The sequence below is a fragment of the Aptenodytes patagonicus genome, chromosome 2, assembly GCF_965638725.1.
Source record: "Aptenodytes patagonicus chromosome 2, bAptPat1.pri.cur, whole genome shotgun sequence".
Lineage (NCBI taxonomy): Eukaryota > Metazoa > Chordata > Aves > Sphenisciformes > Spheniscidae > Aptenodytes > Aptenodytes patagonicus.
Genome location: NC_134950.1, coordinates 57,934,394 through 57,957,423, shown reverse-complemented (window position 1 = coordinate 57,957,423; position 23,030 = coordinate 57,934,394). Strand labels below are relative to the sequence as shown.

The 23,030-nt window shown below is 41.8% G+C and overlaps 1 protein-coding gene across 1 annotated transcript in view; it reads right to left on the bottom strand.

The window, feature by feature from the left end:
- RAB31 (RAB31, member RAS oncogene family) overlaps positions 1–23,030 on the bottom strand; it is a 70,082-nt gene that overhangs the window by 5,639 nt on the left and 41,413 nt on the right. Inside the window, 3 exon segments of the mRNA XM_076329983.1 lie at positions 9,828–9,937; positions 15,612–15,718; positions 17,634–17,705. Coding sequence (XP_076186098.1) covers positions 9,828–9,937; positions 15,612–15,718; positions 17,634–17,705 — 289 coding nt within the window.

Sequence of the window (23,030 nt, the reverse complement as noted above, 5' to 3'; positions counted from 1 at the left end):
TCAACTTCACACCCTGCTTACATTAGGTTTGGACTTTATAAGTGCCCTTCCAAAGTAAAATAAAAAACAGAGAGGTGGTTATAGACACAGTTGTTACATGCATTAGTTCTGTTGGCTTTGTTTGGAGATAAAGAGAATCCACTAATTCTTAAAACTCTAGAGAACATGAAGAACATAATACCTGCGAGAGGCTTTCCAAGAAGGTAACGCTGTTGTTGTAGAGACCTGGAGAGAACTTCTGCATTAGGTACCTACTATTTCCAAAGTGCTTTCAACTCAGTCCCAGCTAAAATAAAACCCTGTCAATCTGACTCAGAGCACAATGTAGCTAGTTGGAATCTACAGACAGTTTCCATAACATACCACTAAGCAAATACTCTCTGAACATTTGGTTCTTCTAACAGCAAGTTTGGAAGAGGAGAGCTTTAACATACAAACTAGCTTAACTTTCATTTTAGAAGTCCGCATTAAACAACTACATTACCTCTACTGTTTTTCATTCAGCATTTCATATTTCTTATGAGTTTCAAGTCTTTTCTACAGCACTCTCGATGGGCATGCAAAGAAGCAGGCAAGCTTATCTTTGGAGCAAAGCCATTGCAGGCTTCAAGGTCAGCGAGCACTTCATCCAGTTCAGACCAGGACACAATATATGTCATTAAGAATCACCTTGATTTATTTCATTTCTCAAAACGATAAAAACCACACAGATAACAACTACAAATAATAAAGAGAAAAAAACCTCTAGACATAATATTTGCTGATTAGTTATTCTGGCCTTTGAACTTAAGTGCTGTTTGTCATTAACTAGCCATGTTTTCTGCTGTTTGGATACCCCCCCTTGAATTCAATACAAGGAAATAAATCTTTAAACAGTCTAAAAGTTTTTCAAGTTTTAGATTTATTTTTTTTAGTAGGTGAGTTTTCTCTCACTTACTATTTCTCTTATTACCAGATTTATTAAACCACCAAGTTAAATCATTCTAGTTTTAGTAACAAGACTTATCCCTGCCCAGGCAGCTTTTACCATCTGATGCGCAGCTGACAGGAGTAACTCTCTTTGAGCATAAAGCTCAGTCTAACACCTGACAACCAGCTCCACAGCAAATGATCCAGTCATTTTTCACCAAGGGTCAGGGGAAGTGGATAAAAATAATCAGTCAGAAATCTGTTTGACTGATTGTCTCTCCCTGGGCCTCCTTGACAGCTAGTCTCGCAGCAGACGCTGTAACAGAGAAAGGTTTAAGCAGCAGCAGAACACTAAGGATGAGCAGTGAAATGCTGAGCCTGCATCTACTCTTCCTGCTTCTAAACCAGCTCAATCACTATTGCTGCCTAAAAGCACCGTGATCATCTCATCTTGTCATTCATCTCTTGATAAATATGGCATCAATATTGCCATATTTGGCACTGTGCCATAGTGCCATCAAACAGCACTTAAGTTCAAAGGCCAGAATAACTAATCTAGCTGGCACTGAGTCAGGATCAACAGAGATCATAAACTGAATTAATTTTAGAAAGTATATACTCATTTTAAAAGTATATCTCACTGGCATACAGAGCATCTGTTCCAGAGCAATAAAAAATACTGCTGTATTAGATAACCTACAGCATTGTTACTTTATGCTATTTCTTTCATGCAGTTGATGTCAGAAAAGAGCAGTAGTGCCCTGACATTCTCCTGCTGAACAAATAAATAAAGACAATTCCTCTTCAAACCGATGACTGCTCTGTTAAGATAGAGTCAGCTCAAAAGGTCCATGAGAGATTGAAATCTTCTGTTGCTTAACTTAAAGATGACAAACTAGACCATAAATAGAGTCTTTTCTCCATTTTGCAGAGCAGGCCACAACTAGCCAGCTTGCCAAAGACCACCAACAGCACATCTTAGGATTCCAGATGAAACGGTCAATCGCACAGAGAAACACAGATGCGCATACATTTATCTAAGAACTCTGCAGCTGAACTGGTGAAATGAGGAACTTCAGGATATACTATTACTGAGACAGTATAAAAGTTCCATATGGTTCCCCCTTGCTGGTATTTCTACGGCATGAGGTCCGCTGACTGCAGTTTAAAAATTAGATTTCGCACTTGTATTAATTATCTGATTATATATTTTGGTTTCATTTCACTAATGTTTAGACCATGTTTCACAGATTTTGTGCAACAAAATTGTTTGTAAACATGCACCTCTACACATTCGTGCAGAGGTCTTGGTGTCCTCCATGACCTCATTCCAGTAAACACACCATGGCCTGTAAAATAGTAAGTGTCACAAGAGACTGCTCAAATGTAGGGTTACAGAAATTGTCATGGTTCTGAAGTGAACCATCCAGGCTAACAGGTGGGAAGCACTAAAACAATTGCATCTCCTCCTTTCTGGCATATTTGAGAATGGACGAGGCAGTCCAGGATGAAGGTCAGTCTTCTCCAATGTTGGTAGAGTTCCAACTCCTGCTATTGAATCTGTGACTTGTTAATGTAAAGAGATTAATCAGCACTCTGGGAGTTGCGCTTCTGAGACTGCCAGAGGCAAAGAGATTGGGAAATGGGAGGGTGGGACAAGAGGTAAACAAAATGGGAGGGGAGAAAAATGAAAACTGGAGCAGGGAAGCAAGAGAGACAACAGGGACCAGGTGACAGCTCTGCAAGCAGAACCTGAAGGCAGGCAGATGGGGATTGCTCTGCTGCAGCTGGAAGCACGATGCACCATCACAGTAATAAAATCTGCTCTCTTTGTTCCTTTTTGTACTGCGATGCTCCAGTTACAAGCTGTGACATCCATTGGCTCAGAAAAATCAGGCTCGGTGTTGGGCTTTTTGGTTTTGTTTGTTTTTTTAACACGAAACCAGTTTCATCATTGACCTGTACAAGACTGCCTGAAGGGTTGGAAACAGCCTTAAAGCTGAGCGTAAGGAAAAAAACCCACAACTGGTTACCATGCTGACAAAGGGACAAACACAACAGTGCATTGAACAGGTATTTGTTTAGCGTGGAAACAGATGTGATGTCATCAGCCTGAGCTGGCACATCCAGATGATGAAGTCCAAGTCCAAAAGAAGCACAGTCCTACTATCTAACACAACTACAACAATTCTGCTAAGGGTAAGAGGCAAGACATCACAGTGCTGCACGGTGGCTTTCTGCGCATCTCTCCCATCTGTTCTCTTCCTGAAAATCACATACAACTTGATTTTTTTTTTAGGGGGCTGGAGGAAGGAGAGATTTTTGTTAGTCCAGGATGTGAAATCCATGGCTTACCTGAGAAAAGGCAGACTTCTTCAAGTAGCGGTACAACAGCTATACAATGGCCAGAACCTCCTCCTAAAATTGCTAGCTGTATCACAGCAAGGTGAGCCCCTGCAAAGCATTGCTCTCTATAAACCTCATTAATAAAGCACAGCCATCTGTGAAGGCATGGCGGAATGAAGCAGGCACATCTTATCCCACAGTTTGGGCATTTGCATAGAAGACTCTTTCTGCACCTGTAAGACTTATGACAGTCACACTTCTTATCTCCCCCAATCCTTTCATCCTTTGAAACCAGATTCACTGGTATTTTAGAAGTTCCCCATGTCTCTCACATGGGTTATAAAGCTTGGCCCACTAGTCAGTCTCTAGGTTCTTTTTCTCGCCCATACTTGCAGCAAAGCAGGATTTCCCCAACTGACAGAGATGATTGCTGTTTACTTCATGTTATAAGTTTTCAGGCAAGGTAGCACATATTTACAATAAAGGATATTGCATAACTAGACATAGTTAAGTTGCAATTATTTTAATACTCCTAATAGCATATCTAACAGCATCTCCATGCAAAAAAATAAAGCTGTTTTTTTTTTTTTTTTTAAGCAGAAGCATAGAATGCTGCACTGAATTTCTTGTTGGGGAAGCAAGAAATACAACTAAATTTTGCTCATTTAATTAAAATCTGCAGAAAAAAAAAGAAAATTTAAAGCTTACAAGCATCAAAGTAAACAACAGAATGCCTAATGACTTCAATTACTAAGAGATCCAACCTTGATTTGAGGTCCTGCTGTAATTAACTTTGGGCTGTTTGGGTTTATTTACTAGTTTATGTTGAAGAGCTCTCCTGTGGTTGGAGAGAAATCCAGGACCTCACAAGTTTAACTTTAAGAGTAGTCCAAAGGCCAGTAAGTTTTGTTTCATTCATGAAAATTTGAAAGCAAGAGGAAAACTAATCCTAGAACACAGGGAGCATAAACTGGAAAGAATATAATCTCAAACATAAGTTAGGGCAATGTTTTTCCATCCTTTCACAGGTGAACACTCCCTACAAAAATTCAGTTATGAGCTTGGGCTGCCTTAAAAATGGTGTATATGAATTGCTTTGTAACATAAATGTACTTGCTTTTCCTAAAATGTCTTTCATAGACCTCTTCAAAGTAGTTCACAGATATTGGCAAATCAGCAGATAACAGGATGAAAACCACCATACTCATCACTCACAAAGCTCAACAACCGTCCATCTGCAATTCTATCCATCCAAGTCCATTCGAGCCAGTGCAAACGTCGAATGCCCGCTGGAAAGGATCCCTCCCCATTCCACAGACAGACATTTCGTACATTCCTCTCTAGTTTGTCCGGTATACAACTGGTTAAACTCTAGAGACTGGGTGGTTTTTTTTTTTTTTAATCTCCCAGTATTTCTAGGAAACAAGTATTTGGGTTACATTAAATATTCAATATACGAGCTGCTGGCAAGGCATCAGAAAATCAATAGCTTCATATATTTATAACTGAGCATTTACCACATGAAAGGTTGTATCCTGAGACAGACACTCTCTGCTCTAATTAGGAAGCCTCATCTAGGAAGAACATCCTTATCTGGATTTTTAAACATCAAGCCAGTCTCTCCTCCTTGTAGTACTAGCATCAGTAAGACCGAGCGTGCTAACAACTCTTTAGACACTTTCCATAGAGCAATTCTGATAATCTTATTCCTCAGTTCCCTCTCACCTTTGACAGAAGATGCTGAAATGCTTCAATCTTGCCCCCTTTGGTAGCACACCAGTCCTCAACATTTGCCAGACTTCAAAAAATAATGCATGCCCACCATTTGTTTTTTTTTGCTTAACACAAGTTTATTTCATATTTCACTTGGCTAGGTATTCTTCAGCGGCTTACTCATCCCACTGCCTGTTTACCTTTGGACCTGCTGATGCAGACTGGTATTAACCTGGGAGGTACAGTCTCAGCTCTGTCTGATCTTCAATGTCCTTTCCAACCTACATGATTCTATGATTTACAGAGGATGGCTTTTATGTAATCTTCTCTTTCCTATCTGGGGCACCTTCATGCTAAGGTAACAGGCAATACACACGCCGAAGAGAAACAACTGGGCGTGTACTAGATTTGAATAAGGTGACTAGGGCTTATTTGAGTTGTTAAATGAATGGGTGTCTGAGAATTACGAGGGCGTGATTGCTACTAAATGACAGTACACTTGGGGCAGCTTGTTTAGTCACTGAAAACCAGCCAGTTTTAATGGGTAAGCTGCCTTCCCAAGCACAAGCAGTGGTCAGCGGACTAAAGCCCCACAACCAAGAAGGGGCAATACAGAACTGGTATGCCCCCTGCACAGGCACAACTTCATACTGTATTATACTGCTATCATATAATACATTCCTGGCATATTTGCTGCTGCTGAAGTATAAACCAGCAACAAGGAGCCACTGTGTCTATGATTCTTCTAAGGCTGGGAATAAAAAATTAACAACATTTGATCCTATAGACACTCAGCTATTAAAAAAGACCTATTGGAACACATGAAAAAACACTATAATCTTACGCCCTTTTTATGTCAAAAACCTTTCAAGACAGACATCGGGAAAAATTTAGCCCAAGTGGGGAATATACAACTGTGCTAAAAATATTCTTTTCTTCTTTGCAGAGAAATAAAACAGCCATGTGATGTTTCATGATCACAGCAAGCCTTCAGTCAAGCGCTGCTAAACGTAAGCGGGGTAAGTGTAGTGGCTGGCCATCTGAAATCACAGGGCTACAACAGACAGCCAGGAGCTGCATCCCATTACGCAGCTCAGTGAAAACTCTCCAGCACGGAGAACACCAACGCTGCTGACTCTTGTGCTTAGTCTGCCTCCTCAGCCTTATTTGCCTGAGTACACTGACTGCAGAATCCCTCTCCTGCCAGATTTGCCCCATCTTCAAAAAAATCAGAAACTTCTACTGATTCTAGTCTTTCATGTCTTGTATTTTCTTGAGAAGAATTAAGGACAATGGATTTGTGTTGAGACTGTGTTATTAAGACATCCCTCAAAGCAGTCAAATCCTCAAATCCTGAGAGAAACTTATTTTAAAAAAATCTTTTAAAAATAGTGTAATATAATAACCTTAGAAATGAAGTGATCTGTCTATAATCTCTATAATTTTTCTAAGATTTATCTGGTTGTCACGAAAACATCCCAGTTCCCCTTTTATTTTCTGCCTTCTTTGTATCATTATGCTGAGTAAATTTTCCCATTATATTATTTCACTCTGTTCACAACATTTTCCCTGGAAAAAGAGACAGTTGTTAGACACCTTAGGAAGGAAAAATGATTACGTTAAAATACCCCTGGGAAACGAAAAGCATAAGCAAGCAGGAGGTAATTTGTTTAGCTAAATTAAAATGTAGTCTACCCTTTCTGTTTGGGGTATCAATTTCAAGAAGGTTTTTAATGGAGAAATTCTCCACGCATGTTGGAATATCCTTCCAAATCCAGGCTGTAAAATAGGCAATACATACAATCTACCTTCAAGATCCAAGGTAAACTGAAGTTGCCGTCTCCCTGTTCGGAGGCTGGGGAGCTGCACCATGCCCTTCCACAGCAGCACAAAGAGAAGGGCATGAACTCTCGGGCAGCGTGAAAGCAAACTAAAGCTGCAGCATGACTTCTAGGGCACCACACAAATAAAATTAGTCAACAGGGTAGGAGACATGGCTAGAGAGGGACTTCATACACTGAAAAGGCAGAAATGCTGCCATGCAACTTGGGCATAAACAGACTTTTTTGGAAATTGCACAAAGACTGAATTGGTGTAAAATATCAGGAAGTTATCCATACCCTCTGCCCAGTCACAATCATACTAATTAATTCTCCTGCTAATTAAGCTTTTTTCACTTGGTTTCCACTATATTTCTATAAACATACACTACCAACTCTCTCCTTTCTCTCTGCTGAGTACTTGATAAGGTCACAAGTACATCCACTGAGACAAAATATTTCTATATATAGAAATAATTGCCTGTGGAATTAAGTGCACTTGCCTGGGTATCTAGTTCATACTAAATTTAATTTAGCTGATTTTCCTTGTCTATTATATCCATTATTAGGGACAGTGTACGCTGCCAGCTGCAGCATTACCTATCAAAGACGGAAACTAATTATCTAATTACGTGGCAAGGATGAATTCCTCCGCGAGAACATTCACAACCATCAGACACAGACAATCTAGTAAACTATCACAAGGAAGAACCGGTTCCTCCAGACAGCCATGTTACACACTCCTTTTTTAAAGGAGGTAAAAGAAAGGTAGCGTATTCTAGGAATATTGGTTCTTGTTAACCGTTTTAAATACATCCCATGCAAGCGAATCAAACACTTGAACAGGCCCTGTCTCAGGCAAAGTGTGGTAGATAATATGAGCTGATTATGAATATGTGAAATAAAATAAAATAAAGACTTTAGGGAAACAAAGTTGAGTTTCTGGACATGCTGTCTCCTAGGCCTCTGCACCCCAAAACAGGATTCAGGGAAAGGAGGAACCACCAGTAGTGGAAGGGGATCAAGTCATGGAACTCTTCAGAAATCTCAACCCATACAAGCCTGAGGATGCAGAGGGAGCAAGCCAATGTCACTGCAAGGCCATTCTTTATCATCCCTATTGTTTTTGAAAGGTTGTGGAGAATGAGGGAGGTCCCCTATGACTGAAGAAAGGTGAATGTTACATCTGTCTTCAAAAAGAGCAGTAACAAGCCATGGATCTACAGGCTGGTTAGCCTCACTCTGCTTCCTGGGAAAACCATGGAGCAAACCCTCTCAGAAGCTGCTTCTGAGCACATGAAGGTGAAGAAGGTGACCAGGACCAGTCAGCATAGACTTACCAAGGGTAAACCATGTCCAGCCAACCTGGTTGCCCTAAATGATAGTATGACTGGATCTGTGATTGAGGGAGAGTATTGGATGTCGTCTACCTGACTTTAGCAAGGCTTTTGATACTTTCTCCTACTGCATCCTGGTATATCTAAGTTGGAATGTTATAGTCTAGATAGGCAGACTGTTAGCTGTGTGAAAAACTGGCTGGATCATCAGACTTGAAGGCCAATGATTAACAGTATGTATCTGCCCCTAGGCCAGTTACAAGTGGAGTACCTTGCTTAATACCTTTTATCAGTGGCCTGAAGGAGGAAAAAATATGCACCCACTTCAACCCTCAGATGATACCCAACTCAGAGGTGCATTCAATACCCTTGAGGGCAAGGCTGCTGTTCAGAGGGCCTTAGGCTGGAGGAAGGAATGGGCCAACGGGAGCCTTATGTGGTTCAGAAAGGACAAATGCCAAGTCCTGCTTGTGAGAAGGAAGAGCCCCTGGCTATGAGACAGGCTGTGGACTGGCTGCCCGGGAAGCAGCGCTGCCAAAAAGGACCTGAAGGCAGCAGGCTGAGCACGAGCCAGCAGCATGCCCTGGCAGCAAAGACAGCTAACAGCATCCTAAGTCATACCAACAAGAGCCAAGCCAGTAGATCAGGTGAAGTGGTTATCCCTTTCTAGATATGGTCTAACACAAGCTGGGTAATGCAGCCAGTTTTGGGCCCCACGATACAAGAAAAATGTTGACAAACTGGCGCAAGTTCAGAGGAGGGCCACCAAGACAGTCAGGGAGCTGGAGCACTTGCCCTGTGAAGAGAGGCTGAGGAAATGGGGCCTGTTCAGCCTGGAGATGAGATGGCTCTGGGGGACCGCAGAGCCGCCTGTCAGTACCTATGGGGAGGGCTGCTAAGATGACAGAGCCAGGCTCTTTACCGAGGTGCATCCAGGACAATGAGCGATGGTGGCCGAGAATTGAATCAGGAGAGGTTCTGACTTGATACACCGGGGGGGATGCCACTGCGAGGACTATTTAAACACTGGACTCAGCTGCTCAGAGAGGTTGTGGAACCTCTGCTCTTGGGTCCAGCCAGACAATGGCCTGAGCAACCTCGTCTGAATTAACTATCAAGTCTGTTTCGAGCAGGAAGTTGGACTGAAGGTCTCCCGAGGTCCCTTCCAGCCCACAAGGTCCTTTCCCCTTGCAGCCAGAGACCAAAACTGGAACCCCTAGAAGGCAAACTGAACAAGACATTTTTTTCTTCTCCTCATGAGGAATGTCAGTCTCATCTTGTTTAAAAGACCTGGATAGAAAATATTTCTTTAAACGGATTCCACTGCAATGACTATTTTCTACTTATCATAGCCCTCCAGGCACATTTCTCAACATTTAAGTCTTTATCAACATGATAAGGTCAACACTATCGCCTCTACAGCAGGCTTGATCTGAAACAGAAGATATGACCCAGGTCAGGATTTATATACAGATTTAGAAGGAATAGGCTTACCCTGTAGCTACTATCTACTATGTTTTGCTTTGGTGTATTCAAAATCGTTCTTAGTTTACATCTGCATAAACAGCAGCCATACTACTGGCCCAGTGGATTTCTTGATGTCCTTGGGAAAGAAGTTTTTAGACCTGAAACAGACAGCTATTTTCAGAAGACCTCCAAACAATCACAATTAGTTAAATAAATAAATGGCACATTTACTTACTTATTCCTTGAAAAAGTTCTTCAATGTTAACAGCATTCTTTGCACTGGTTTCAACAACAATTGCGCCTATAGATTCTGCATATTCTTTGGCATCCTTCATAGGAACCTCCCTACAAAAAAAAAAAAAAAATTTACAAATAAAAGAAACAAAATTTTCAAAAAATAATTTAATTTGGGGGGGGGGGGGGGGGGGGGAGAGAAGAAAGACCTCAAACACAGCCTAATCAGAAAAGCATTAGTATGCTCTTCTTCCCTGCAAAAGTAGTACTATCTTCCTTCTTCTTATGGCACTTAGATCATTGTATTCAAAATATCAAAATTTCAGCAATGATCGATCTGCAGATTTCTCGGACTTGCTGCTGAATCCATGCCTTGAAAAAAGGAAGATAATTTAAATGACAGCCCCATTTGTTTGTTTTTTAAACCTGACCCCGATAAGAAAAGCATTAAAACACTAGAGAAAAGATAGACAACTCTGCTGATCCAGGCAGCAACCAGCACTGTCCACACCAAGTGTTCAAACAAGTTAGGGTACGACTGTTGTGGAAGCAAACGATAAGAGCATCGTATGTCGAAGTGTTTGCAAGCAGCAAAAACACAGGAGAGATTCTGAAAGAAATATGAAAGCCACTGACTCTGAGCACATTGGCAAGAGCAATCTGGGAGTGCCAGATTCACTGGGGGAAGACAACTATTCTGTGCCATGTCACCAAAGTGACATCATCTTAAAATCACTGGTAGAACATCCTCATTTTGTAGCCAATACTTCATATGCCAAAAGCTGGTAAATGCAGTTTACAACGTACAAAAGACCTCTGCTTCAGACGCAAAGCAAGTCCCACGCTGACCTTGTATCTGCCTGAGCCACGTGGCAAAGCTGAATCTGCCCGTGTCCACTGCTGTCTGTAACCACCGCTATTCCTGATTTTTGAGCAACAGCTTAGAATCAGAGACTGAACACGCTAACAGGCACCCAAGGTACACCCGATCAGGGGAGCACATTTTGAAACACCAGGCTGCCAGCACTATTTTTCCTCCAGTTGTTCAACACATCAACTGGTATGTTTTGTGTGGCTTTACAGATGCCGGTTGCACACGCAGAATTTGCACCAACTCCTTCACCCCACAACTCCGAAGTACCAATCCAGAGAGTCCTAGCACAATTTCCTCCTAGTATGAGTGCCCTGGACTTTAACAGAAGGTACCTAGGTGGGAGCACAGCAATGCAATTTCACAATTAGTTTATGGAGGCATTTATTTTAAATAAATCAGATCTGCTGCTCATGGGAAACATGCAGAGAGGCAGAATAACTGCCCGATTTATTACAAACGGTTTCCAAAAAATTAGCTTGCAATTCCAGCATCTGGATTCAGAGCTTGTTTCCATTACTTGCTTCTTTGTATTACATGTCTTTTTATTGCGGAAGACACAGGGAAGGCAGCATTCTCCTTACTGTTTCTGAAATGGCCCGTTGGCCTTTATTATGAAAGGTACCACCATCTGCGGATGGCCCTGGAGATAAGAAAAAAGGAACTTAACTACCTAACATAATATTCAAACAGCAGTAAAGGAAGAAATTAGAGAGCATAGGGTTATGTAATGAAGACTTTCAACTTGCTGTAATTTAGATGAGAAAGCAAACTTCAGGCATCAAGGAAAAGGTAAAAGAGCAGCAAGTGATAATATTCCAAGGAAGCGTCACAAAACTTCTTAGCCTTCTCTGATGACATTTCTAAAGGAAGCCTGTAAATGTCCACAGCACGTGGGCAATAAGCATCATGCCATCCAGTGCTGTCGACGCCGAGAAGGCTGCATACATCAAGTGGAGTTATCATAATCTAGATGTCAATATTGCTAAGATGCTACCTTGCCAAAAAGGAAAAGCACAAATGCTTGAACTCTAAGCCGAGAGATGAATACATGCAAGATGGGGTGAAGAGGGAAGAAGGCAAGAACCATCAGTGGAGTGCTGAGAAAGTGTTATTCCAGGGCTACAGGGAAAGTTAGAGGAATACCTATTCTGAAAGATGTCAATTATTTCATTTCAATCTTTCCAAATCATTCTATTGATTCAATCTCCCTTGAGATTTTCTGAATAATTACTGAATAAAGAAATATTCTGGATGCATAGAGGGAAGATCTGAGCATGAAATTCTGCTGAATTCTCTTAACCAAGGATCTGGCATTTTCCAGTGAACACAATTTGCTAAGAAGGTGCACCATATTTTTAGGGAAGTAAACACTTCTTAGTTGCTGTTATGACTACTGACTAAAATGCTCAAAAAATCTTTTGGGCACTTATACCATTTTAACATTCAAGTCTCAGCTCCGGTCTTTGAAACTACTTTTTAATGACCTGTCAAAAGGACAGGACACATATTAGAAGGAAAAGTCTACTACTATTACTTAAAAGTATGCCAAACACTCAACAGTACTAGAGTTTACAGTACTGTAACAAAGATGAGGATTTATACTAAACAAAATTGCCTGTCCACCTGTAGAAATTCCTTCAAAGTGCAGAAGAAATTTATTTCAACAGAGTGCCAAAAACTGCTGATAGCCTATTAACAACACTGAGAAAAGCAGCATGACCCCTAAGTGTCCCAAATCCATCCTGGCAGCTCAAAACCAAATTTTAGATGCTAAATGAGGAGGGTAACATGGTCAATGATTATGAGAAATAGAGCCAGTCTTTTCCCAAAGGAAGATAATCAGTTCTTATTACTTCCACTCATTCCTCCTTACATTAATCTCCTACAGTCATACAGATGGCAGAATCAAATCAACTTGAACCGGGTCAGCTTGTCCTCTTTTCCATCTATTCACGTTGGTCTTAAAAGCAGCTGTCTCTCTGATATCCAGCAAAACATCTGCCAGAAGTTCTACAAAACCAAAGAGAGATGCCAAAAATGCATACAAACAGCAGCTTGCTCCTGTGTGCTCACATCATCTTATTTTTAAATTCTCTGTGCATGTGTATTTTCTACTTATTGGAAACACTCTGATTAATTGGTGACACATTTCACCTAAAATCATTTTTACTGAAGTAAATTCAAAGACATAAAGCAGCCAGAAAATGCATACAGCTGCATGTATTGCATAAACAATCAGATTTTTGGAAGAACTGTGAAAACGTATCACGTACGAGATAGATTTTGGTGGAAAAACAGAGAGCAGACTCTTTGGCTAGACATCACTGGATGACTTTAGAAAGAAAAAAAGCTGGGGGATGCAGAAAGAATAACTGCATGAAAAAAATATTCTCAAAACTATTCATAACTATGCAGAGAAAAAAGCCCCCTCCCTATTTAAAAAAAAAAAAAAAAAAAAAAAAAAGAATGAGCCATTAGCTTATGGAGGACAATGAGGACCATGCAAACACCAGAACATTTTGTGCATGGAAGAGCTGTACTGGCTGAACAAGAGCAAGAAACAGATGAACAGCAATCAGTAAAAAACAAGTAGTGTTTGAGAATAACATGGTGGGAAGATCACAGTCACTCTGTGAGGAACCCCAGTATTCTCCCAACATTTCTGGGGTGCAGGTTTTTCTTCATGTCCCCAGGTTAACCTGCCTCTGGTGGAACAGCATTTAAAAGCTTGCTGCCACAGCAGATGCTACCAAAAGCAGGGGGAGGGCTGGTTATGGATTCATTTGCAATTGGTGCCATTTGTCACAATCTCCAAACTTATTACCCTTGATTTAATCAGGAATTGTATTGCTGGTAACACTTAAGCAATAAATTTAAAGTGACTCTCAGGGCAACTGAAAACTCCGATTTGTGCTAACTGGTTTAGTTTTATTCTTATAATCATCCTTTCCTCTTTTTTTTCTACTTCATATTTGGAAACCTTTTGTTTTGTCTTATAGGACTCAGTTTCACCATGCTGACAAGCATATCACAACATCACGTAGGAGATGCCGATATACTATCTGTGTCCCCCGTTCTTAGCCCAACAGAAACTAGGAGTCTTCTAGCATCAGGGCTTGTTCAGGTCTTGCAGAAAGCAGTGGCTCACAGCTTTCTGCTGGTTCATGGCTGGCAGGGGAAGGGGGGGAGAACAAAAAAAAAAAAAAAAAATCCCCCACAAAAAAAACCCCACCAACCCCCAAACCCCACACAGGTCCAATCATAGAATCATAGAATCATAGAATCATTGAGGTTGGAAAAGACCTCTAAGATCATCGAGTCCAACCATCAACCCAACACCACCAGGCCCACTAAACCATGTCCCTAAGCGCCTCATCTACACGTCTTTTAAATACCTCCAGGGATGGGGACTCCACCACTTCCCTGGGCAGCCTGTTCCAATGTTTCACCACTCTTTCAGTAAAGAAATTTTTCCTTACATCCAATCTAAACCTCCCCTGCCGCAACTTGAGGCCATTTCCTCTCGTCCTATCGCTTGTTACTTCGGAGAAAAGACCAACACCCACCTCGCTACAACCTCCTTTCAGGTAGTTGTAGAGAGCGATGAGGTCTCCCCTCAGCCTCCTTTTCTCCAGGCTGAACAGTCCCAGTTCCCTCAGCCGCTCCTCATAAGACTTGTGCTCCAGACCCCTCACCAGCCTCGTTGCCCTTCTCTGGACACGCTCCAGCACCTCAACGTCCTTCTTGTAGTGAGGGGCCCAAAACTGAACACAGGATTCGAGGTGCGGCCTCACCAGGGCCGAGTACAGGGGCACAATCACTTCCCTACTCCTACTGGCCACACTATTTCTGATACAGGCCAGGATGCCATTGGCCTTCTTGGCCACCTGGGCACACTGCCGGCTCATGTTCAGCCGGCTGTCAACCAGCACCCCCAGGTCCTTTTCCGACAGGCAGCTTTCCAGCCACTCTTCCCCAAGCCTGTAGCGCTGCATGGGGGGGGTTGTTGTGATGCAAGTGCAGGACCCGGCACTTGGCCTTGTTGAACCTCATACAGTTGGCCTGGGCCCATTGATCCAGCCTGTCCAGGTCCCTCTGCAGAGCCTTCCTACCCTCGAGCAGATCAACACTCCCGCCCAACTTGGTGTCGTCTGCAAACTTACTGAGGGTGCACTCGATCCCCTCACCCAGAGTCACGGACTGACGCAAAGGATCACTACTGTACAGCAGAATGTGCTTCCATTTCCAGAAAGGATAAATGCAAATCCAAAATAGAGCTAACAAGCAGAAGAGTGACTCTAGCTTCACTCTCATCCCAAATAGCATCATGTCGGCTCTTCTGCAGGAGGGCAGATTCAACCCTCCCCTCTTTTACCCAGGAGGTTCTTTGCTTCATGCAGGTGACCCAAGTTTTACTTGAGGTTATGCTCCTAAAAAAACAAAAATACACTTTCTACTTCCACTACTGTGGGACAGTTTCAGTTGTTACAAAGCGCAAAGCACAAGTTCTCAAAGCTTCTCTGTGAATAACATTATTCTACCTCAGGCCCATCCTTCTAGCTTTACATTGCTGGTTTTGCTCATCGCTTAATACAGCCTGCACCTTTTAACATGAATGGAAGGAAAAAAAAGAGAATACTTTTCCATTCTCAATGATTCAGCAGCTAAAGGGTGTAGATTGTACAAATACACAGGAAGGGCAGTAAAAGAAAGGTTAAAAAAAAAGTACACAACTCAAGTTGTGCTGCTGCTGGTGAGGTTGTATATTGGTAGAACCACTGGTATTAGGAATGACTCAATACAGCTGGCCAAAATTATATACTATTATAACAACAAAACAAATTGGTTACCAGAAGGAAGGAAACAATATAGTTACTGCAATCAAAGCAACAACAAAAATGGATGTATTACCTGATATCAGAAAGATCACATTTGTTTCCAGCGATGGCCATTACAATGTTTTCAGGACCATGTTCTTTTAGTTCTTTCACCCATTTCTTCAAAGTATGAAATGAATCCTAAGTCAGAGAAATAACAAATAAGCTAACACCCTAGTCTCCGTTGATGCATCTGCTTATTTTTTGAAGTTAGAGGAACACAGCTTTGACAGTATTAATGCAATAATAATTTTACAGATCACAAGACCAGAAGAAGATCGCTGTATCTATGTAATCTGCTTTTCAAACTTCAGGTCATAAGACTTCCTCAAATTAATTCCTGACCTTGGACACTTCCCCCTTTGCCCCCCCCCCCCCCTCCCCCCGAGCAGCACTGAATGTTTTTCTTAAATTTTCAGTGATGAAGAAACCACCACAGCTCTCTTAAGTTTGGCTAGTAGCTAATTTCCTTCACTTTTAATGTGAGCTTCATTTGTCTAATTTCAACTTCTGCCCAGTGGATTACCATCTCAACCACTGTCATATTTTTGGTAACATCCAGGAGAGCTTTCACAGTGACCCCTCCCCCCTGCATTTCCAAATCTGTGACCTGGTAAACCTCAGTTTACTCATTATGAAACCAAAGAGACAGGTGACAATTCACTTGGCTTTTTCTCTCCAAGTACAAAATTCAAATGCTTTTTGATGCTACCTACCTTTTAATAGTAAATTTTCTATTTCTTTACACTAATGATTTTTAATAGCATTAAAATCACTTTTGTTCCTAGAGATTCTAATTATAACGCATGGTTGAAATTATTACTGAAACTCCAAGTGAGCTCCTAAATATATTATAAATCATTTTTTTCCCCTTCAGAAATGCACATAAGAGTTGTGTCTAATCAGCAATGGCTGTATCGGTATCACTGACGGGAGAGCACTATCAGTCATTTGGGAAAAAAACATCCGTTCTGCTTTAATGATCAATGCTGAATATTAAGTATCAGAAAGTGAAATACACGTTGACCTTCCTCTCCTGTTTTCCCCTCTTTATTCTGAGAGCTGTTCCACATAAGCTTGGAGAAAGGCTGGCAAAACAAAATTCTATTCTTACAATGCATTACAAGATCAACTGTAAGATATTTAAATTAAAAATAAGTATCAATCCAGCACGATTCACTCTTCCTCATCTTTTCTTGGCAAATTAGTAAAGGAGAACAGTACCGCTGTGCAACAGTGGCCACCATCATCAGCCACAGATCATTACACTAATGCACTGGAGAACCAACCCAGCCCTCTCAACCTAGTAGTAAATAATTCAATTGGCAGGAAAGGAATAAAATGCTAGTGAACTGTCATGACCATCCATCCATTAATGCCTCCTCTAACTCAGCTTTATCAGCAGGGGTTTCTTTGAAAAGCAGTGGAAGAATCATTCAGCTAGAACCTCCTAGCCTCCTCTGCCTGAGAAATGAGCAAGAGCAGTTTAGGATCTGAAAATACAATTTTCATTCCAAATGAATAATGTTGAGACAAAGGTCAGAGACTTATTATTTCATTACTGGTTTCAAAGTTAAGACATGAGTCCTGCAATGCAAACGTGAGATGATATGCTTAGTTAAAAATAATTAGTTTTGAAATCAGTAATATGCAAACAACTGAATTTCTGTTCAGTTGATAAAGCAGCCAGCTGCTTTTTGTAGTAAAAGCTCAATTCCATACAAAGAACATAGGCGGTGATGGTAGCGGGAGGGGGTATTACAGGATATCATCCTCTCTACTTAGCCAGAGGAAATCCAAAGAAACTCTGACAAAATGCAGTCTCCAACCTTTTGTCTAGATGAAGTTTAAACAACACAGAAGCAGGACTTCATATTTAGTTTTTTAAGGCAGTTGGACACCTCTATCCAAAGCTACACAAACTATCGAAGCATATAAACCGCGCTGACTTGAACAGGGATTAACATATAAATACTTCTACAGTTGTGGGTTTTAACTCCAACTCCGGCCCAAGCAGAGGAGTTAACGCAGGCGAAAAGCGTACAGAAGGTCTTACCTGTTTGGTGATATCATAAACTATCACAGCTGCTGCTGAACCTCGGTAGTACATTGGAGCCAAGGAATGAAACTGTTAAAACATAACCCCCCCCAATAAAACATATCATTAATAAATCAGAATTATCACACACTTTGTCAGGTCACAAAGACTTGCCATGGCAGGACCACCGACTGCCTTTCATCCCATAGAGAACAGACCTCTTCAATGGTTGCCCATCTCTAATTTTCCTCAAATATCAAGGAAGCAGAGCTCCCTTATCTCCTGCTGTTCTTCAACCCGCTGGATTTACGCAGTCAGCACTTACTGGTTCAATGCATCTTCTCCATTACAGGGCATGGACTCTGAGGACAAGTTTTGACATGAAGATCACCTACACTTGGAGGCCTAACCTGACAGCATATAGAGCCCTTCCCCTGGCAAACTGCAACATTTTGTTTTGTAGTTGTAACAGACTGGATTCAGCTTGGGTTCGAGTTTTACAAAACATTGCAAATGACTTGGATAAAATTAATTTGTCAGAAAACTTTGAACACCTGTCATGTTTACTTATCCTATACTATGACAGATATTTTGAAAAACATGAGTTCTTGCAGTTTAAGTTACTATTCAGCTTTTTGTTTCAAGGGAAACATCCTTTAAGAAAAAAACCCAAGCAATAAATATGTTTATTGTAACAACAGCTTGCCAATGAACAGCATAATTTTCATAATTTACCATGACTAAGCAGCTGATTTAGAATTTCAGCTTATAATTACACAGAGAAAGGAAGTCAAAAAGCCCTTCTGCTGATTCAACTAAACTTAGTCTTAAGCAAACCAAAAATAATTACTCTCGGAAAATACATTTAGTCTCACTGTACTCGCGCAGCCATTTTACAAATTTTTATTTGCAAAGTGATCTGCAAAAGCTTCATATAAAGCTGCAGCTAATAACTGAGGTCAGCTCCTAAATCAAATGCATTATTAGGGCAGGGTATGAATCCCACTGCCCAGTGAACGTGCATGAATCCATGTGTTACGTTGCAAACCTCTGCAGGTTTACTGGACACATCTTTTTCTCAGAGCTGTACTTACAGACTGAGCATTTAGACCTAGCAGCCTCCTCATTTCTTGCTGTTTCACGTGCAATGTATAAAGCGAGTTATTTGTAATATTGGTTCATTTGCCAGTTTGTAAGCTATTTATCACAGATCACACACTCCAGCTCAAGGTCGATACTTTCTCTTATAACAGTAAGGATGCACAGCAGCAGTGACAGATGGTCAAGTGCTGAAGTGTTTTGGGGAGTGAGGCAGGTGGGACAGCTCATTAATAGGAGAAAACAGCAGGAAGGAGGATGCGAAAAGAAAGAGGAATCAGTCAAGAAGCGCGGTCTGAAGAAAAGGGATCAGCCAAGTTCCTGAGGGAGTTGGGTAGATGTGTGCGTTCCGGGCTTTTAGTGTGTGGCTTTATTACTTGCATGTTTAATGCAATAAATACTTTCCAGAATTTTTAGGCTTCCAGATCATGACAGAAATTTCCAGTGTGTTGGAACAGAGTAGACTATTTCAGTTGGAAGGGACCTACAACGATCATCTAGTCCAACTGCCTGACCAATTCAGGGCTGACCAAAAGTTAAACCATGTTGTTAAGGGCATTGTCGAAATGCCTCAAACACTGACAGGCTTGGGGCATCGACCACCTCTCTAGGAAGCCTGTTCCAGTGTTTGACCACCCTCTCAGTAAAGAAATGCCTCCTAATGCCCAGTCTAAACCTCCCCTGATGGACACAGCTTTGAACCGTTCCCACATGTCCTATCATTGGATCCCAGTGAGAAGAGGTCAGCACCTCCCTCTCCACTTCCCCTCCTCAGGAAGCTGTAGAGAGCAATGAGGTCGCCCCTCAGCCTCCTTTCCTCCAAACTAGACAAGCCCAAAGTCCTCAGCCGCTCCTCACAGGACATGCCTTCCAGCCCTTTCACCAGCTTTGTTGCCCGCCCCTGGATGCATTCAAGGACCTTCACATCCTTCTTAAATTGTGGGGCCCAGAACTGCACACAGGACTCGAGGTGAGGCCGCACCAACGCTGAATACAGCAGGATAATCACCTCTTTTGACCGGCTGGCTATGCTGTGTTTAACTCACCCCAGGATGCTGTTTGCCCTCTTGGCTGCCAGGGCACACTGCTGACTCACATTGAGCCTGCTGCCAACCAGCACCCCCAGGTCCCCTTCTGCAGGGCTGCTCTCCAGCCACTCCTCTCCCAATTTATACTCGTGCCCAGCATTACTCCATCCTAGGTGCAGAATCCAGCATTTTGACTTGTCAAATTGCATCCCATTAATCATAGACCTCAAGAGAGTCAACAGCACCTCCCAGTTTGGTATCATCAGCAAACTTGCTAATGGTACATTCAACTCCTGCATCCAGATCATTGATAAATGTATTTAACAGCACTGGCCCTAGAATTGAGCCCTGAGGAACAGCGCTGGTGACCGGTTGCCAGCCAGATGTAGCCCCATTCACTACAACCCTCTGAGCCCTGCCCTTCAGCCAGTTCTTCACCCAGCACACCGTGAAGCTGCTCATCCCACAGGTGGACAACTTGTCCAGAAGGATGCTGTTGAAGGACAGTATCAAAAGCCTTACTAAAAATCCAGAAAAACTACATCCACCACCTTCCCTTCAACCACTGGGCGGGTGACCTTATCATAGAAGGATATCAAATGAGTTAAACAGGACTTTCCCTTTGTGAACCCATGTTGACTGTGCCTGATGACTGCATTATTCTTTAAATGCCTTTCAATAGTACCCAGTATGATCTTCTCCATAATTTTTCCAGGAACTGAGGTTAGACTAACAGGTCTGTAGTTCCCTGGGTCTTCCCTCGCACCCTTCTTGTAAACTGGAATAACATTGGCTAGCTTCCAGTCAGCAGGGACCTCCCCAGACTCCCAAGACCTTTGGTAGATGATCGAGAGGGGTCCTGCCATAACATCCACTAGCTCCTTCAGTACTCTGGGATGAATCCCACCAGGCCCCATGGACTTGTGAACATTCAGCTGATACAGCTGGTCTCTTATAATTTCAGTGTCCACAAATGGAAAGTCACTGTTCCCACACTCGTGGTCCTCTGACTCAGGGGACTGGGCAGCCCAAGGTCTGTCAGTATTATTAAAGACTGAGGCAAAAAACGCATTGAATGCCTCCACTTTTTCTTCATCCCTATTAGTCAGATGACCATCTTCAACAAGTATAGGTCCAATATCGGTCCAATGTTTTCTTTAGACCTCCTCTTGCTATTAATGTACTTAAAAAAGCCCTTCATGTTATCTGAAACAACACTGGCCAGTTTCAACTCTAATTGAGCTTCGGCCTTTCATGTCTTCTCCCTGCATAAATGAACCACAGCTCTGCACTCTTCCTGCGACGCCTGAACTCGCTTCCAGATATCATACCATTCCTTTTTCCTCTTGAGCTCCACGAGGGGTTCCCTGTTCAGCCAAGCTGGTCTTCTGCCCTGCATACTTGACTTATGACACAGTGGAATTGCCTACTCCTGTGCTTCTAAAAAGTGGTTCTTAAAGACTGACCAGCACTTGTGGACTCCTAAGCCCTCAAATGCAGATTCCCAGGATACTCTGCTAAATAGCTCCCTGAATAGCTTAAAGTTTGCTCTCCTGAAGCCCAGGGTAGTACTCTGCTGTCCTTTTTTCTCATTACACTCAACCATTTCATGATCACTGTGGCCAAGGCAGCCACCTACCATCACATCCCCCATGAGTCCTTCTCTAGTCACAAATAGCAAGTCTAGGAGGGCATCTTTCCTAGTTGGCTCACTGAGTACCTGTGACGAGAAGTTATCTCCTACAAACTTCAAGAATTTCCAAGACCTGCTCATCAACACGTGTTGCGTTAAAGTAGCCTGAAAATCAGGGACCTTAATTGTGGAGGGTAGATCTGACCTTTCACGGTGTATGCACACTCCTCCCAGTCTGTAAACTCCTGGAAAAAACCAACATACCCTACACACATGCTGATTTGGTCTTAGTCTAGATTACACGGTATTCATGAATTTACAAAGAGCTCTCAGATAACAGTAATCACACTTCACAGGAGCCATGCAGTTAAACTCACATGCTTCAAATTCCTTCAATACTGGCCCAGAAAGCACACTGAGAACCTGTACAACATCTTGGGAATTTCTCTGCCTTTTCTTCTGACCAGGTGACAAGAACACTTTCCATAATAGCTGTTCCACTGAAGAATATTGCCAGTGTTAGGGCCAGAAAGTAAAAATAAAAATAATAATAATAATTTTAAAAAAACAAACAGAAAAGCAGACCTCTTCCACTGGATCCTGGACAAGTAGAACCAGATGCAAACTGGAACCAGGATGCAAACTACCATTTTTTGGGTAGGATTAATTTTTAGCTGGATTCCCAAACCAGCTTGTTGTGCATCAGATAAGCCCCAGGCTCAGCCGAAAGGAAGGGGTGGGAAAGCATGGCTGAGAAAAAGGAGGAAGGACAGGACCACTAGAAGCCAGATTCACATCAGTTTAGACCACACTCAAATAGCTCTGCAGAACTACTTTGTGCACATCTCTGCTGGTACAGTCTACTGCCATAGCAGTTTTACTCTTTTTTTCCTATAACGGAAGCAATAATAATTAATAATAATAATCAGTGCAGGTAATATGCAGAAACAAAGAAAACTTCTTTTGCAACATTTTTGGAGATTAATTAATCACTTCAATGGTGTGTTGCATTTTAGTAACAGAAACGCCAAACAATGTCAAACTATGCTTGACCTGCTCCTTGTGTCAAGAAACATAAAAAGCGGCGACCAGACACGCAGCATGTGGGAGGAATGCAGTTCCTCTGCTATTTAAAACAAAATAATCTACTTAAATATTCCAATTCCTCACAAGCTTGGAAAGAGGGAAGGCAAGACCACAGCAAGCTAGGCTCGGAAAGGCAACTGCCTCTGAAAGGCACTCAGGTTCAGTAGTTGTTGTTAACACGTAAGTATGACCTCCCTACTCTACTGAAAATCTATTCACTTGCTCAGCTGACAGGACAGTTATTTCCTCTTTCATGATTCTACAGTAATATTTTAGCTATAACGCCTTTTAAGAGGAGAAAATGTTTCATCCATATTTGGGCACGTAGCTTCAGGATTTGGTTTTTTTTAATATCAAGTGATAGATTTAATCTGGCATGTAAGTTTATATTCCTATTTGGATAAACCTGACACTCAAGATTTCATATTTTACAATGGACAAAGTGACCAAAACGGGATTACAATGCATCTTAATGCTATTTCCTACGGCCTGTGAGGAAAAAAAAAGTACTTTGATATAATTTAATAACAACTGAAAGTACACTAGTAACAACTATTATCTGTTATCACA